Genomic DNA, 18520 nt, shown 5'->3' on the forward strand with positions numbered 1-18520 from the left:
TGATGACTGGAGTGCGAGAGGAACCACTCCCAGAGCCACCTCATCCGGGGCCGACGCCAGTGTTCCCGTCCAAGGAGGAGTTCTATTGCATGTACAAGCGTCAGCGTCAGTTGACCCCGGTAAGTTGCTAACTTGGCTAAGTTGCTAACTTGGTGTGAGATGGCTAAGTTGCTAACTCCCTCCAACATGTAGGGATTGGGAGAATCCGGGAACGACGCTCCTGATGGTACGCCGATGCACCCCGGTCGCTGTTCTCCTGGTGCTTCTGCCGAACCTCGGCATGGTTCTGCTTCCGGTGGCTCTCGTCGTGGTTCTACCTCCCCGAGCACCGTCGAAGTACAGCGGCCTCGCTTCACCCACTCGGAGCTAGATCGTCTCTCGGATGGTGCACCACCATAGTTTCTACATTGTACTAGCTACATGACACATGCTATATGTGTAGAATGATCTGTGTAGGATGACTATATGTACCGTATTGCTTGTGTGCTATATTTGTACTAAATTTGGGATTTGGTGCCATATTTGTGCTATATCTGTGATGTGAGCTATATGTGTGCAATTCATATATGATACTGCTATTTTATATGCAATTGCTGTGCAAATGGAGCAAAATCAGGAAAATAAAAAAAAAACTGGGCAGCAGCTGTGCCGACGGTGTAACCGTCGGCACAGGCCCATAGCTGTGCCAAATGGCAGGGTCTGTGCCGACGGTGACACCGACGGTGACACCGTCGGCACAGCTGCGCGCGTTTTTTTCCAGCTTGAATCGTCGCTGTTTCCCGCCGGTTCTGGGAAAAAAAAGTGAAACTGTGCCGACGGTGTAACCGTCGGCACAGCTGGCGACGTTGACGGCAGCCGGCGTGACGGCACGGTGGCGTGCCGACGATGGAGCGGCCGACGGCCACCGTCCAGCCGTCGGCGTACTCCTGTGCCGACGGTGGCCTGCTACGCCGACGGTGCCTGCGCAGACCCCGACGCCAGATGTGCCGACGACGAGACGCCGACAGTCACCGTCGGCAGAGCCTATGCCGACGGTGATGTGCACTGTGCCGACGGTGCGGCGCCGTCGGCCCAGAAGGTTGTTCCCGTAGTGGTCGTTGCTTTATTTTAGATCTGTATTGTGCTTTTAGTATATAATAGATAGATAGATAGATAGATAATAGATTTCCAAAAATATTCTGATAAAATTTTGATATGTTAACGTTATATGCCTACTACACGTACGTACTACTGTACAAGAGCAACGACCGTTATTCCAACCAGCTAGGATTAGCTAGCCAGTCAAGAGCACACCTCACAACATGATCATGTACGTTACTTACATACTATCAGTTGCCTTCATTAGCAGTTTATGCTCATATTGGGGCTGCTAACCGCCGGGAGCGTCCGCTCGCCGCTGGAGATCGACTCCAGGTTGTACACTTCTCTCGGATGGCCCTAATGGCGTCACCATCATCCTTGTTGTACAAGAGCAACGGTCATAGAAGAATCAACCTGTGGTTGGATTGTTACGAGAGCAGTGGCACTTTCAGCTCATCAGCGTTTAAATTCTAGATTTGGCACTTCGGTGTCTTAAAAAGACGGAATATTCTTCAGTGGGAAGCGACATTTCTGTCGACAGTGAGACGTCTATGGTAACTTCGTCAATCTCAAGACCCATCAGATCAATTTTTCGACGTGATCTCTTGGAGATGCTAGGTGTGCGTGCGTTCATAGGGATGAGTGTGTGCGCATATGTGTAAGCATGTTTGATTGTACTTTGTTTCGCAAAAAAAAAAAAAGAGCAACGGCCATAGATCTAACAAGCTGGGATCAGCTAGCCAGTCATGACCACACCTCACAACTTGAACACGTTACTAACATACTATCAGTTGTCTCCAGTAGCAGTTTGTGATCATGCAACTATGCAAGGGTCAGGCATAGGCCACCCTGCCTGGGCCGCCAACCGCCGGGAGCGTCCGCTCGCCGCTGGAGCTCGACTCCGGGCTGTACCCTTCCCTCTGATGACCCGCACGGGCGCCACCATCACCGTTGTTACTCGTGCTCCAGCCCGAGCTCGCCGTCGAGCCACCGCCAAGGGCCACCGATCCGGACCGGCTCCGGTTGTGCGCCCTTGGAGCAGCCATGCGTGCCTTGGCGCGCGCCGACTGCGTCGCTGCCATGTACCCTGGAATCACCTCGGCGCCGGCGCGCACCGGGTACAGGTCCTTGGGTGGGCTCTTCCTGCTCGGGTCCATATCCACGGTCCTCTCCGAAACGCCTTCCGTACTGGCCGTGGCCAAGGCGGTCACGTACGACGTCTCCGCCGCCAGGTGCTGGCTGGCCGGCCCCGGCGGCATGATGCTCGGCGCCATGCAGCGCTCCAGCCAGTCCCAGCCGACCTTGCGCTGGTCCTGCTCGTCGCACTGTAGCTGCAAGAGTCTTGATCTTGAGTTACTTCTCACTGATCAAGAGGAGACCTTACGTATGCTCATGATGGAACTGCATTTGTACAGAGAGAATGGCCTGGTAGACGCACCTTGTGCTCCTGCTGCTGGAAGCCGTGTGCGTAGGCAGGTGGCCACGCCGCGGTGTCGCCGCCGTGCCGACGCAAGCTTCCGGCCCGGGTGACGGCGTCCCACCCTTCCTGGAACGGGCTCAAGTTGCCCATGCTGCTCTGCCTGTTTCTTGGTCGCCGTACCTGCGCCTCCGTCTCGGCGTCCTCGTCGCCATGTTCGTCGTCGAAGAAGAGGCGGTCGTGCCCGTAGGAGCGCCGACCACCGCCGTGCGATGGGACGGCGGCAAGTCGACCGCGCGCGTCGACGTGGGAGGTGAGTCGGCGGGCGCGGACGCGGTCCTGCGCGCGGACGAGCGCCTGCATGGACCGCATGGTCTGGCGGACCTGGCGACGCACCTGGTGGCCGCGCACCAGCGCCTGCAAACGCACCAGCCCGCGCAGCGCGCGCAGGGCTCTCCTAGCCTGAACACAACAGGTGCACACATTCAGTGTCATTTCATTTTGAACTCCCCTGCAAGAAAGTGTGAATCTAAACTTTTCAGCACATTGTTCTTCTTGAGAAAATGAGAAACATCCACTATTATTTCACTCTCAACTGACATCCAGTTTTCAACGACAAACCCTCAACTTTCAATAGCTTTAAATAAATTATCAAATTGGGATATCAATCAATTTTGTAGGTCCTTGCAAAAAAAATTCAACCCAATTACTACTGTAACTTTTACCGCCTGATCAATCTTTGCATGTGCATAGTACAACACTACAACTTGCTAATAAAACAGTCTAAGAAAATTCAAAAAAAAGAGCAAACAAATCATGTGTCTTTTATAATTTGTAGCTTAATCTCTGATGGGCTTATCAGGTGTTGACCGAGCCTTTGGAAGTTCTCACATTTTCTGAACTCTTCTGAATTTTGTAACAAATTTTGGCAAACTGTTTCAAAGAAAAAAAGGGAAAATTCAAAATGGTTTGTGTCAAAGACCTGAACCCTTCTTTTCACAAAAAAAAAAGACCTGAACCCTTCTGACGGCAGCTGGAAACTGTGTAATTCGAGTTCGAATCCCTGTGAAATACTAAGAGAGATCGAGAGGAACCTTACAGTTTGGTTCAAGTATGGCTACAGCAAGAAGAAAATTACAGAGCAGCCTCGCGTGGCACTTGACCAGTGGGCTCAGGTTGTCAAACATATCAAATCTTGAGAATTTGGTTTCCTTAACAACTTAGACTAAAAGTTGTTGTTTTCTGATCAAATTTTCCTTCGACGTGGTTTTGTGAAATTCTACCCTTATAATTTATTTTTTGTGATATTTGCTCAACTTTTTTTAAACGAGGCAAAAGTTTTGCTCCAATCTATTAACTGAGCAGAGCATAAATTGTCTAATTAATTAATGAAAAATAAATAAAAACTAGTATTTTAACATCACATACAAACTAAACTCAAAGTCGGCAACTCCCCAATTGCCTAGGTACCGCCTCTTTGGATTGGATGTGGCGACTAGGTGAGTGAACTGTGTACTTAACGGCAACTAAGATGGTGATCTAATCATAGTTCTTTCTTGCTGAAAGCCACCTTTTAATGCCCTTAATCGCAAGCAATCCTGATACCTGCACGCTTTTTATAGCATGTAAACAGTGGAAGCAAACTGCTCTTAACTGGAAAAGAGCTTCGTTTAGCACTGGTCAGTCGTTACCAACACAGTGCCAGGGTCGCTGGAAGAACAGACCTTAATTAACAGTACCGTAAGGTTCAGCCATCAAGTTACCCAAAAACTATGGATTGACGAAAATTTAAAAGAAAATACGTTTTCCATTTTCGCAGAAACTTGTTTATCTTCTTGTAGATGTAAGTTAATCTGGAAGAACTTTGGCAGGAGAAACGTCGCGTACCAAGTAACCTCTGTAGAACGCCTGGATGCGCACGGCGGCGCGATCCTCCCTGCCGGCCGCCCTGCCGCGCAGGGCCGCGAGCCTCGCCATCCTCGACGCCATGGCGCGGCGGGCCCTCCTTGCCTCCGCCTCCACCCCGCCGCACACCCGCTCCCTCCCGCCGCTGCCCTCATTCGTCACCTCCGACGACGTGTCGGCAGCCGGGAAGTGCTCGACGGACACTATCTCCGCCTCTTGCTCCCCGCCTCCCGGCCCCTGCTGCCCCGACGAGGCGACAACCAACCAACAGCATCAGTGACTGACTGATAACTACATACAGAATGGCCAGAGAACTCAGGGAGCAAGATCGCAGGTACGGACCTTGTTGGCCTTGGAAGGGGAGGAGGAGGGGCTAGTCTTGAAGACCTTCCTGACGGTGGCCAGCCAGCCACCGCCGCCGCCGCCGGGCTTCTTGCCCATGTATGCTACGTACGCAATGCGCGGCTACTTTAACTTGTGGTAGCTCGATCGGTCGATCGATCGCTGCATGGATCGGATTGCCGTACGAGGCGGGAGGTGAGGTGAAGAGGGACGAGTAATAAGTGCGGCGGGGCTCGGGCGCGCGAGAGTGCCGTGAGGGCGCCGGTGGGTGGTCGGTACAGGAGCGGCTTTATCGTCACGGGGACCGCGCTGTCCGCGCGCGACTACGTACGTGCTCTCGTCTCTGGATGCAGCAGCGCCACCGCACTCTGTCATTGGACGGGAAGAGGCTAAAAGCTGGGAGCATGGTACTCCATCACAAGGTGGCAGGTGAGTTCAAGTCTCACCTGTTTCTCGGGCAATCAACCCCTCATGAATTAGGGCATCTCTAGCGAAGACATAACCAAAGTGACCATTTGTGTTGGGTAGGACAGAAAAAAGGAGAAAATCCTAGTCCAGCGGTCTGACGCAAACTAATCGGCAAGCCCGCGCTAACGCATTCATGGGTCCAAGTGTCCAACTTTGGGTTCGGAATGCATCGCCACAGACACAACGCGGTCAGTGCATGTGTATGTATTCGTTCTCCTTCGGGCTCGCCTGCCAGCGACCATGCGTGTTTCGTCTTCCGCGTGTTAGTAATGGTTGTCTGCACCGCTTCGATTTTTGCGTCGCGTTCATGGCATTGCCCCACCTCCCGCACGCTAGTGTTGGTGCAGGCGTCGCTTGGGTATCCCGCCGGACATTGTAGGTGAAGGAGTGCCTGGCCATTTTAAGAGGAGCAGACCGACTATGTTCTGGCCACTCCTCCGCCTACAGTCAACACCATGGGTAAGGGCTGGCAGTTCCGCAAAACGAAGAACGGTCGCGAGGCCGAATTCTCTCGTGCCGGCAAGAAGAAAAAACCACGCAACCGACGCTACGTCCCTATATATGGACTTCGCGCAACGGCTGTTCGACGAGAACCGACTAGTTCTTGGTGGGATGCAGGCCTGTCGGGCGGCAGCTGGTACCTCAATTGGCGGCGAGTCCCGGTGCCTCCGGTGCCGCGTGAGGGAAGCGAGCGCTAATTCGAGATGCATTATCGCCGTTTCATCCCGCCGCCGAAGTAAAAACGCTATTTAAGGGCTTGGAATAATTGGAGGATCTTGAGGTTATGTTACCGAAAGTGCATATCAACGAGAACGACCCCAAGGCTGCTAAGAAGGTTGCTAACCAGCGTGTTGCATACGATGATACTGAGGAGGTACAAGGTACCACGTGAAGGACCATTAGTCCCGGTTTATCTTTAAACCGGAACTAAAGGTAAGACCTTTAATTCTGAAGGTTTAGTCTCGGTTTCAAAACTGGGACTAAAGCCCTAAATACACCGGAACTAAAACCTCAAATATACCGGGACTGAATCCCTGTTTTCAACTAGTGAACCCAGTTATCAGGAACTTAAACCGTTGGATTGCTTGTATTGCCTCTGGCCCAAATAAGAGGAATGATTCCGTCACTAGTAGAAACAAGGGCTTTTATCCTGTCCTCGAAAGTGCTTTTGCACCGGATTTGGCACGAACCGGTGCTAAAGGGGTCATTAGCACCGGTTCGTGCGGTCTGCACGTCCAGGGGGCATTAGCACCGGTTCGTGCGGGACCTTTTGCACCGGTTCGTAACACGAACCGGTGCAAAAGGTTTTTCTGCTCCCCACGCACCACCACCCCCCCCCCCCCCCCCCGCGTGGATCGCCTTTTTTAACACTGTAAAATAGAAAAGAAAATGATAGATTATTCAAAAAATAAAATATTTTGAGATTCATGTATGTTATGCAACCTACTATTAGGGAAAATTAACAAATTTGAATTTTCACATTAATTGCAAAAAATGTTTGAAAAATGGTAAAACCGCATTAACTTTTGCATCCGACGTCGAAAAAAAACGTATAATATATCAAAATCATCGTGGGAAAAAATTACATCCGAATTCACCGGGGTTTACCCGGTTAGCTAATTTTTAGATTTTGAAAATTCCAAATGAAAATATGAAAGCAGGAAGATTTTAGTTTTTTCCAGAAATTTAGGATTTTTTTTATTTTTTAAAATTAAAATTAATAATTGCATCCTGCATAAAGATTGCTATTACTTTTAGCAAATTATAAGATTTTCAAATTTTTAGGTTTTAGGTTTGGCAAAAAAAATTAAAAATTTAAAAATTTAAAATAATTAAAAATAATACAAATTATAAAGTTAATGTTTATTTATTTATTCAAGATTATTATTACAACATTACTTTGGTTTATTAAAATAATTATTTGAAATTCGAACAATAAAGAAATATGACATCGATCGACATGTTAAAAGGATTGATATGATACTACTATCACATACATGCACGCGAAGCACTTGGATGCGGGATGGAAAGGAACTTGGAAGTTAAGCGTGCTAGTGGTAGAGTAGTGGGAGGATGGGTGACCGAGCGGGAAGTTTGAGCACGAGTAAGTAATTGGACTAGAGATAAGGGTAGTTAGAGACTAAACTTGTGAAATAACTAAAATATTAGAAATTCTGAAAAAAGAAAAAAAAAGGGAGTAGAAAATAATTCGAAAAAAGTGTTTTTCTGCCGCGGCAGCGTTTTGGGACGTTTTTCTGCCGCGGCAGACCCTTTAGCACCGGTTCGTATTACCTAAAGGTCCTCCCGCTCGGACGCCCTTGAGCCGCCACGTGGTGCACCCTTTAGCACCGGTTCGTAACTGAACCGGTGCAAAAGGGGGGGACCTTTTGCACCGGATTGTTTGCACCGGTTGGGCATCCGGTGCATATAGCCCTTACCAACCGGTGCAAAAGGCCCGTTTTCCACTAGTGCGTGCAAAGAGAATACAACGACATTTTGAGCATTCTATTTCTACAAGCGATTCGGAGGTATCTACTACTGATAGCAGTTCGGTGCCATGCATTAATATTGTCACATTGACTAGTGAAATTGAAGCCATCATGGACAAAGTTGTGGAATGTGGGGCTCCTAGAGGAAGTGAGGAATACTACATGGCAACTAAATTGTTTGATAAATTTGAAAATCGTTGCATGTTATATATTATGAAGACAAGTGAGGGGAGACTCAATTGGTTTGAAGATGCATTATGCGGCGGACAGGAGAAGGAATTAAAATTTATACGTCTTATGTGGTGCAAGAGTAATAGTAGGATCTGTTATATGTTCGTTTAGCTTTGGATATTTGCACATGTCATGCACTACCATTTGAACTTGGATGTTGATTTATCTGTTGCTTCGGATATTTTCGTATTGGCCGTGTGACCTTGAAATTTGATTGTGCTATTTCTATTTGCCTATATTTTTGTTATGTGGTCTATGCTTATCTTGTTCTTTATATATTATTCTCTTTGTCCATAAAATGATGTCTCAACTTTGTTAAAATGTGGATGTATATATATACTAAATCAGGTCTAGATACATTCAAATTCAGACAAAGTTAAGACATCATTTTTATGAATGGAGTATAATATTGTATTCCTACCTTACATTTTTTTTCTTTTCAAATGGGCACAAGAAATGGGAATGCAGAGAGTTGCAGCGATGATGAAGCATAAACTATGTGCTCTGATGATTCCTATAACGATTTCAGCGAATATTTATGCTTATCCTCTAACGCTATCATGAGTTGCTTGTTGCTTTCCATTTTCAATTGTTTCTGCATGGTTAATGGCAATTGGTGGCATCTTCACTGGTCTAAAAAGAATAGTTGGTACAAAGGGTTTGAAAATAGGGAACGTTGAGAACTATTTACTTCAAGGCTTCAAGCTTGTAATTAGAGAGATTGAGAGAAGATTAATCATAGTAGAGGGAAGGATAATGTCGGCAACCAAACAAACTACAATTGCATTAGCCCAACACATCATTCCCACACAAAAATCAAGTTAATTCCCAGAATTCACAAGAGACAACCACCTAGGAAAAAATGAAATATGATGCTTGGGAATTGCTCTCCTGCTTTCACTTGAGTAACATACACCATATGTCCATCCACAAGGAAAACAACAAAAGGAACATCACGTCTTGGCAAATATCTTATCAGTTCGAATGATAAACTTTAAGCGCAAGAAATATTGGCTTGCTTCAGGTAACAAAAGAAAATCTACACAGTTGCTATCCAGAATCATAGCCTACTTGAGAGGCCAAACTTCACAAGTAACTGGCTACTAATGCAGCAAGAGAAGCCAAGTACCCAACTTTTTCATTCTGGGCATCTTGGAATGCTCGACCTGGGAAAAGATCAGATTACAAAATGCTAAAAGTTTTCATATTAGTTCATATTTAGCAGTGACGCTTGTGATCTCTCACTGCTTCATCTCCAGCATCTTAGTTAATTTCACCTTCATCTTTGAGCAAAAAGCCACTCCACAGAAGGGAAGTCTCCTCTTTTGAACTGGCGGAAGTGACAATTGTCACATTGAAGCCTCCAATGTTCTCAAAGATCTCAAAATGATCTTCTATCTCTGGGGAGAACTCGCAAAACTCAGTTGCCATGAAGAACTTGATGCAGTTTCCCTGTTCTATTGATACCTTAGAATCCAACATAGACATTACTGTCAAGACTCTGACCAGGAAATTGTACATTCCATGCCCTCGAATGATGCTTTGTCTTAGAGATGTAGCGTCTTTCTGGGACGCCAGAAACGCATTGGATCCCGACCTTCCTGATTTCAAATGGTCGGGCAATTGTGCCTGTATGGATTTCTGACCACACAGAATCTCCATGGCCAACTTTCCAAATTGGATTTTGGCATCAGAGGTAGATTTTGGTACCAGTCTGATCTCAAACAGTCCGGGGACTTCCATGACATTGGTGTGATTGAGTTTGAGCAGCAGGTCCTCACGCAATACATCTTCGTAATGAAAATGGAGCGGAAACATCATGGCTTTTCCGCTTTTCGCGCCCTTGGCCTTGTTACCCACCCGACGTGTCTGCGCAAATAAACTATCTGTTAGCAATTTCTACCAGCAGCATCACCACTAACTACTCCCAATCGTCTCAAATCCATAACAACCAAATTTCAATCGAGAAATGTCATTAGGAGATTGACATGGTCCTTAATGTAACACTTTGAGCACAATTATAATAATAAAATATTATAAAATACATTTCCATGTTTCACTGATGTCATTTTCATAAGGTCATTCTGCAGCACAATATTACAACTTTGGGAAATGTATGGTCCTCTGGACCTGCCAATTTGTATGATTACTTAGTGAGAACCACCAAAGCGCGCACACACACTCCGCCTTTTCCACTATAGGACGAAGAAACAAGATAACTCTATGCTTTGAACGATTCTCAGACCACAGAGATGTACTAAGCAAGAAAAAATATCTTTTTTTTTTGAACACTCAAGAAAATTTGTCTCGAGGCATGCATCATCCAGTAACGCAAGTATCTAATACTACTAAATATTTTCGTCCTCAACCTCAGGTGATAAGAATAGGCTAAAAAGATAGAGTTCATAAAATTAGTGTCGAAGATGGCAATATCATGGCAGGCATGATGTGCAGAGTCAACATTTCGCATGTGTCTCCTTGCTAACGATCAGCGACAAATCAATATGTTTGTGGACATTCGTAAACTACAAGCATGGATTTTCTTTGTGGTCGTGCCCTTACCGGTTGCGCCTCGGCGGAGGACGCGTAGGCGGCGGCGCGGTTGAAGAGGAAGCCGGCGGGGGATGGGCGATGGAGCAGCGCGCGGGGACACGGTGACGGGGAGGCGGCGCGGGTGCGGGAGGCCGTGCGGAGGGCTGATGAGATGGCCCGGCTACTCGCCATGGCCGGCGGCTGGATCTAGGTTTTGCAAAATGGGCCGCGGGGTGGGGAAGTGGCGGCTCCGCGCTACGGGAAAGGGTGGTAGGGGTTTGGGGATCGGGGGAAGAGGGTGGAGCCTGACTGCAGGAGGGATACTACAAATTTGTCTAAACTTAGACAAATCTAAGCATGATTTAATGTATAGATATATTTAATTTTTAATAGATCTTCGACATATTTTATATAAGTATTTTGTAGGATTCAACCCCAATTTTTATGGAGATTTTAATATTCTAATACTCATCATCCGTGAAAAATGCAGTTGGCCAGCATGCATGGAGGTACTCACTCCGAAACAGAAAGTTGGCATCAACGATACTGGATAGTGCACTCACACCGCATGAGAGCACCACGTAGAGACATGGGGACACTATGGTGCTTAGTCTGAAACCTTATTTATCAAGAAAATAGTTAGTTTTGTTGTTAGAAAGAAAATAGCAGTAAATCAGAATATGACTGATGGCAATACCTCATAGCTCCCCCTTACATATACCCATTCCTACAAAGAGATGGAGGAAAAGAAAATAAAGAGATGCATTCCATTAAACAGGTCGTGTGCATTGGAATCATCCTCTACTCATGGTGGCCTTCATCCTACAAATTTTCTTTTTTTTGGCTTTTCTCCACAGATCTATGTCATGTCCAAACAGCAATATGCAGAGTCTAGATAAGGGCATCTCTAGCTTGGCCTGGAGGACGTCATCTTGTTCGTCTTGATGGTGGAGCACGTCGCGTCTCTTCCTCCATCACCACATCTGCCGCTGGTCGCGTGGGAAGGCCAGATGGCGCCGCCTCCTCCAGAGTGCGCGCCACCCGCCACTCCATTAAAGTATGTGCCGCGGCCGCCGAAGGTCCCTGCTTGGGCACCTTCGCAGTTCGCCGAGCTTGTCTCCGATGACGAAGAAGACGACGGCGCTAGGAATGGGTTTAGTTTTTTCTATGTAAATTTAAATAAATTATGTTGGAATGAATGACATCTTTATCCAACTTTCACATGCTTTTTCAATTTATTCAAATTTGAGCCAAACGGTCAATGCGGACCATTTCACTGGTGTATACGCTGAAATGGCAGACCAAACAACAACCTAAATTTTATCCACGGGTTAGCCAAAACAAACCAGTACGACTGGAATGTGTCAATGTGTCGTCGTTTTGGTTCAACCCTTAGAGACACCCTTAGAGCATCTCCATTGGCACCCCCAAATAGGCGCTGACAGGGGCTCAGGCGCAGCCGTATGGGGTACGCCGGCACAGCATCCTCCAGTTGGAGGTGATGCTCCCACACCGGCGCTCCCCAAACCGGCGGCTCCGATAGATCATTGGAACAAAAACTCATAAAACATGCATAAAAATTCGACTAGGTTTTCGAATATGAAGTTTGGGGCAAACATATTGCCACAAAATTCGAATAGTTTTTCGAATATGAAGTTTGCACCAACATACGGCCACCGAATCACCATCATAGTCCGACTGCAAAAACAACTTGGGCTTCCAGACCAAATGATCAGATGAACGGGGTCATGGTCGACTGAACCTCGACGACGTCCTCATCGTCAACGAGCACCGGTGGCACCTCCATCGCGGGAACCGGCTCCACGTGCATCGGGGGAGGCATGAACGTCATGGACGCCAACGCAGCTCGCGCCGCCAGCACCTCTTGCTCGATGCGCTCGCGGTACATCTCGTGCCACACCCTCGCCAATGGGTCCATCTTCGCCATCAAGATCTTTGATTATTGAGTCATCTTGGCCAACGAAAGCTGCGTCGCTTTGTTGGTGGCTTTGATGGCAGCGGCTTGAGCTTCCATCTCCGCCGCCTCCACCTTCTCCCTCTCCGGCTCAATCTTCATATCTTGCTTCTCCAGTATTACCTTCCACACAACGGCGGCCCTATCCGTCGCATCATTGTTCTCCGTTGAGAAGGAGGATATCATCTTCTCGAGGGAAGCGTCCATGGTGACCAATGCCTGCGCCGCATTCCTCTCGGCCTTGTCCTTCTTGTTTCCAATGGGGCGCCCGGTGGAGGCGCCGGCGGGATCGACCGGCCCATCTTCCCCGATGGTGTCCCATTTTTTGAGAGTGAGGCGGATGGTGTCCCATTTTTTGCAACCCTCTAGTTTCTTAAAGCAGTGCATGAAGAGGAAATATTTGTCCTCGTTTTGGCTCTTGTACATATCGAGGGCGTCGATCATCTAACAATGCAAGATTACATTAACAAGATATACTATGATGCATTATGAAATAGACATCATCAAATGGACATAGAACATACCCAATCCACCATCGGCTTGCCGCTCTCCTTTCGGGCCTTAATCTTCTCAAAGTAGCCATGGAATTTGCTACACGCCGTCTTGATGATGTTCCAACGGTGAGAGAGGATGTCCTCGATCCGGATCATGTGCATGGTGGTGTAGTCACGCCTCCTGCGACATGGGCGCCGGCTTCTCCTTCGGCGCCACGGTGCGCGGCTTCGCCGACGCCTTCATCGGCACCTTCGTTTCCTTCACCGAAGCCTTTTTCTTCGGCGGCATGGAGGCAGTGAGGGTTTTTTGCGTTGGAGTCTGGATGAGAGATGGAGCGACGGGCGGGAGAAATGACCAGCGGAGGAGAATGGGTTTTGGGGGAAAGAATATGTATAATTTTGGGATGTCCGGCTAACATGTGGGTCCCACGCCCAAAATCATTCGCTGCGTTAGCCGTCGGCGTGCCCGATTCGTGCCCTTTGCGAAAGGGCCAGCACGGGGTTGCTAGCGCTTCTATTGGGTGCGAAAACGCGTCGGCGCCTTTTGAGGCGCGCTGATGTGAGCCTATTTGCGATGCCGCCCTTCCAAAATGCTATCGATGCCTGATAACCCACAAGTATAGGGGATCGCGACAGTATTCGAGGGAAGTAAAACCCAAATTTATTGATTCGACACAAGGGGAGGTAAAGAATACATATAAGCCTTAACAACTGAGTTGTCAATTCAGAAGCACCTGGAAAAGCACTAGTAACAGGGGTGATGTGAAAGCGATAATATGAGAGCAGAGTAATACAATAACAGCAGTAGCAGTAACACAGAGGCAATGGCACCAGAAAATAGTTGATACTACTTCCAATGACATGTAGGAACGAGTATATGATGATGAGAGATGGACCGGGGTTCCCAGCTATCTACACTAGTGGTAACTCTCCAATAACAAGTGACAAGTGTTGGGTGAACAAAATACAGTTGGGCAATTGATAGGATTAAAATAGCATTAAGACAGAACATCAAGATTATTAATCATGTAGGCATGTTTTCCATATATAGTCATACGTGCTCGCAATGAGAAACTTGCATAACATCTTTTGTCCTACCAGTCGGTGACAGCCGGGCCTCAAGGGAATCTACTGGTAATTAAGGTACTCCTTTTAATAGAGCACCGGAGCAAAGCATTAACACTTGGTGAAAACATGTGATCCTCATACCTACGCCTTCCCCTCCAGTTATCCCAGTTGCTGTCACTCTGGGGCCTCGGGTTCCGGACATAGACATGTGCAAACAACTTGTAGATATGCTTGTACGCGTACAACACGTGCCCGTTGGGAACCCCAAGAGGAAGGTATGATGCGTGCAACGGCAAGTTTTTCCCTCAGTAAGAAACCAAGGTTATCGAACCAGTAGGAGTCAAGAAGCACGTGAAGGTCGTTGGTGGCGGAGTGTAGTGCGGCGCAACACCAGGGATTCCGGCGCCAGCGTGGAACCTGCACAACACAATCAAAGTACTTTGCCCCAACGTAACAGTGAGGTTGTCAATCTCACCGGCTTGCTGTAACAAAGGATTGGATGTATAGTGTGGAAGATGATGTTTGCGAAGAACAGTAAGAACAAGTATTGCAGTAGATTGTATTCGATGTAAAAGAATGGACCGGGGTCCACAGTTCACTAGTGGTGTCTCTCCAATAAGATAAAGCATGTTGGGTGAACAAATTACAGTTGGGCAATTGACAAATAAAGAGGGCATGACAATGCACATACATATCATGATGAGTAGTGTGAAATTCAATTGGGCATTACGACAAAGTACATAGACCGCTATCCAGCATGCATCTATGTCTAAAAAGTCCACCTTCGGGTTAGCATCCGCACCCCTTCCAGTATTAAGTTGCAAACAACAGAAAATTGCATTAAGTATGGTGCGTAATGTAATCAACACAAATATGCTTAGACAAAGCATTGATGTTTTATCCCTAGTGGCAACAGCACATCCACAACCTTAGAACTTTTTGTCACTGTCCCAGATTAAATGGAGGCATGAACCCACTATCGAGCATAAATACTCCCTCTTGGAGTTACAAGTATCAACTTGGCCAGAGCCTCTACTAGCAACGGAGAACATGCAAGATCTTAAACAACACATATATGATAGATTGATAATCAACATAACATAGTATTCCATATTCATCGGATCCCAACAAACGCAACATGTAGCATTACAAATAGATGATCTTGATCATGTTAGGCAGCTCACAAGATCCAACAATGATAGCACAATGAGGAGAAGACGACCATCTAGCTACTGCTATGGACCCATAGTCCAGGGGTGAACTACTCACACATCAATCCGGATGCGATCATGGTGATGAAGAGTCCTCCGGGAGATGATTCCCCTCTCCGGCAGGGTGCCGGAGGTGATCTCCTAAATCCCCTGAGATGGGATTGGCGGCAGCGGCGTCTCTGGAAGGTTTTCCGTATCGTGGCTCTCGGTACTAGGGTATTCGCGACGAAGGCTTTAAGTAGGCGGAAGGGTAGTTTAGGGGCGTCACGAGGGGCCCACACAACAGGGCGGCGCGGGCCACTCCTTGGCCGTGCCGCCTTAGTGTGGCGCCACCTCGTGGCCCCACTTCGTATCTCCTTCGGTCTTCTGGAAGCTTCGTGGAAAAATAAGCCCCTGAGCGTTGATTTCGTCCAATTCCGAGAATATTTCCTTTGTAGGATTTCTGAAACCAAAAACAGCAGAAAACAGCAACTGGCTCTTCGGCATCTTGTCAATAGGTTAGTGCCAGAAAATGCATAAATATGACATAAAGTGTGTATAAAACATGTGAGTATCATCAATAAAGTAGCATGGAACATAAGAAATTATAGATACGTTTGAGACGTATCAAGCATCCCCAAGCTTAGTTCCTACTCGTCCTCGAGTAGGTAAACGATAACAAAGGTAATTTCTGAAGTGACATGCTATCATAATATTGATCAATACTATTTGTATAGCATATGAGCTGAGATCAAATTATTCAAAGAAAATATCTATATTGATATAAGAGATGATAATGCAAGAGTTAAACAAGCTAAAAGTTTTCATGGACTATTGCTTTAAAGACATGAAACCGTATGTCGAGGGTACTCCTCGCCAATGCCCTCCGATAGGGGCTTAGGGTTGACGAAATCCTGTAGGCTGACACGAGACATCGGTTCACAGACAAGCGGGGAGAGCGATTTACCCAGGTTCGGGGCCCTCGATGAGGTAAAACCCTTACGTCCTGCCTGTCTGTTCTTTGATTATGAAGACAATGGGTTACAATGGGGTGCCGAATAGTTCGGCTGAGATCTAGTCGAGATTGCTATTGCTAGGGTTACCTAGCTCTAAGCTTTTCCTGGCTAAGACTGCTAAGATTGATCGTGTCCCTCGGCAGCCCCTCTAATGGCTTTTATATAGGAGGCCAGGTCTCAAGAGGCCTAACCGAGTACGACTAGGTTTACAGTAGTTTAGATCCAATCTTTCCTTGTTTGTTCGCTTCCTTGTCTTGCCCGTCAAGGAATCTTCTGGTGCGCCGACCCAGTGGCCCATCTCGCCTTCAGGTATCTTCATGGGCCTCCAATTAGTCAATACCGGATAGGGCAATGCTGGTTACTCGAAGGGTAATGCCCACGTCAGTAGCCCCCGAGTGTCTAGCTGAAGATTATTCGGGTAGAGACTTAATGCATGTTTTCTCCTGATATTTTTCTCCTTCATTGTCCTTGTTCATCTTGAATCTGCTTCACCTTCTTTTATCGGGTGCGCGTCAGCGCTCCCGATGGGAGTAGCCCTCGAGTCTAGGTACGGATGCTTGCAATCCGTGCGTAGACTCAAGTTGTTCTACTCGAATGCTTTCCTCTGCCGAATTTTTCGCAGATCTTCTTGAGTCATCCGATATTCTTTCTTTACGCAAAGGATAATGAGTAACGTGCCCAACTTTTGTTGGTTAACTGTCGATGGCAAAACATCGTTACCCTACACAGAATCAAGTCCCCGGGCATGATCCTGGAGTGCAAAAAACTTTTAACGGGTGTGCACCACGTCTTCCCGATGGGAGTAATTATCGAGTCTGGGTACAGACTCAAACCTTCTTCCTTCGACTGTTTATCCTGTCGAGCCTTCTTTTTATCGGGTGCATGTCAGTACTCCCGATGGGAGTAGCCCCCGAGTCTAAGTTCGGATGCTTGCAATCCGTGCGTAGACTCAAGTCCTTTATCCGATGACTTTTCATGTTTCCTTCGAATGCTTCTAGTTTCTTTTTATGACGTCATTGTTGACGTGTAACTGTTGCGGGCTGATTTGACGGGTCCTGACCTGACGGGCTTGCCCTAGCTCTGTGCAATCAGTTTTTTAGGGCTTGACCACTACACGCGTAACGATCGAGGTGGCTCCTCGATTTTCGCGCAATCGTGGACGTAGTGGGCCGCCGGTTCCTCCCCTTCCTCAAGCGCCACGTGCTTACTTAACTCTTAACTTCTCCTCAAAATCTCCAAAGGGCGAAAAATTCCCAATCTTCTCCACGGTTCCGCAGTATCTCCTCATTCTTCCCCTTCTTCCTTCCTTCGTCATTGTCGCGCCGCCACCACAGCTGTTCCAATCTTCCTCAGATCCCACGATGGTGAAGAAGAAGAATCATGCCGCCGCCGCTAGCTCCACCAGCGGAGGCGCCGCCGCCATGTCCTCCTCTTCTCTTCCGAAGGGGAGCGCTCCGGGCGCCCCTCCCCCAGCTCCGCCAAGCTCAATGGTCAAACCTGGAGACTGGGTAGCATCAACCGTCACCAAGCGTGACGAGAAGAGATCCCGAAGCCTGGGATTGATATCCTCCGATGCGGGAGATGTGATCCTTCCAGGTGCGATTTCTCGGCCTGATCCTCCTGCTGGATTTACTGTGATGTTCTTATCTTTCCTTCATCGAGGCCTTTCGCTCCCCACTCACGGATTCCTCCTCCATCTCTTGCGGACGTATGAAATCCAATTATGGCAACTTACCCCCAACTCAATCCTCCATGTTGCTGTGTTCATCACCCTCTGCGAGGCGTTTCTGGGTATTGAACCTCATTTCGGGCTGTGGAAGAAGATCTTCTATGTGAAGAGATACAGCAGTAGTAATGGGTACTTTGTCACCGGAGGAGTAGGTGTTGTCGCTCGCTCAGAGGTCAATTACTTTAACTTCCCAATGAGAGAGTCCGTGCAAGGATGGAGGCTAAAATGGTTTTACGTCAAGGACTCCTCGTCACCCGAGTGTCGGCTCCCTTGCTATGCCGATGTTTCTGAAGCCAAGCCCAAGAACTCTTGGAAGAATATTCTCTCAGCCGACGAAAGGGCTTCAGCCGAAGAATTATTTGCCAAATTCCTTCGAATCAAAGAGGCTGACGGCCAAACTATGATTGGTACAGAGGTGGCAGCAGTATTCCTGAAGCGCCGAATCCAGCCAGTCATGGCCAGAGTTCACCCGATGTGGTTGTACTCAGGTCCAAAGGATGAGACCAGGATTAATGCTGCCGATCTATCAGAAAAGGAGTTGCTTGATGAAGTCCGTCGCCTTACTTCCTTCAACCAGGAAGATT

At 47.6% G+C, this 18520-nt stretch overlaps 2 protein-coding genes across 3 annotated transcripts; both read right to left on the reverse strand.

The window, feature by feature from the left end:
* Positions 1-1795: 1795 nt before the first annotated feature.
* LOC127313829 (protein IQ-DOMAIN 21) lies at positions 1796-4978 on the reverse strand. 2 transcript variants are annotated; one of them, XM_071823734.1, is made up of 4 exons: positions 4745-4978; positions 4385-4639; positions 2519-2959; positions 1796-2421 (listed from the first exon to the last, which is right to left on the reverse strand). In XM_071823734.1, the coding sequence occupies exons 1-4, from the start codon at positions 4841-4843 to the stop codon at positions 2035-2037; spliced, it is 1182 nt and encodes a 393-aa protein (XP_071679835.1). In that variant the 5' UTR covers positions 4844-4978; the 3' UTR covers positions 1796-2034. The 2 variants fall into 2 exon arrangements, with proteins under 2 accessions (XP_071679835.1, XP_051200253.1); XM_051344293.2 differs by having other exon boundaries at positions 1796-2411; positions 4745-4972.
* Positions 4979-8757: 3779 nt separating this feature from the next.
* LOC127313830 (large ribosomal subunit protein uL5m-like) lies at positions 8758-10717 on the reverse strand. Its single transcript, XM_051344297.2, has 2 exons — positions 10495-10717; positions 8758-9801 (listed from the first exon to the last, which is right to left on the reverse strand). The coding sequence occupies exons 1-2, from the start codon at positions 10654-10656 to the stop codon at positions 9196-9198; spliced, it is 768 nt and encodes a 255-aa protein (XP_051200257.1). The 5' UTR covers positions 10657-10717; the 3' UTR covers positions 8758-9195.
* Between the last annotated feature and the right edge of the window lie 7803 nt (positions 10718-18520).

Source organism: Lolium perenne, chromosome 7 (genome assembly GCF_019359855.2).
Source record: "Lolium perenne isolate Kyuss_39 chromosome 7, Kyuss_2.0, whole genome shotgun sequence".
NCBI classification, from domain to species: Eukaryota; Viridiplantae; Streptophyta; class Magnoliopsida; order Poales; family Poaceae; genus Lolium; species Lolium perenne.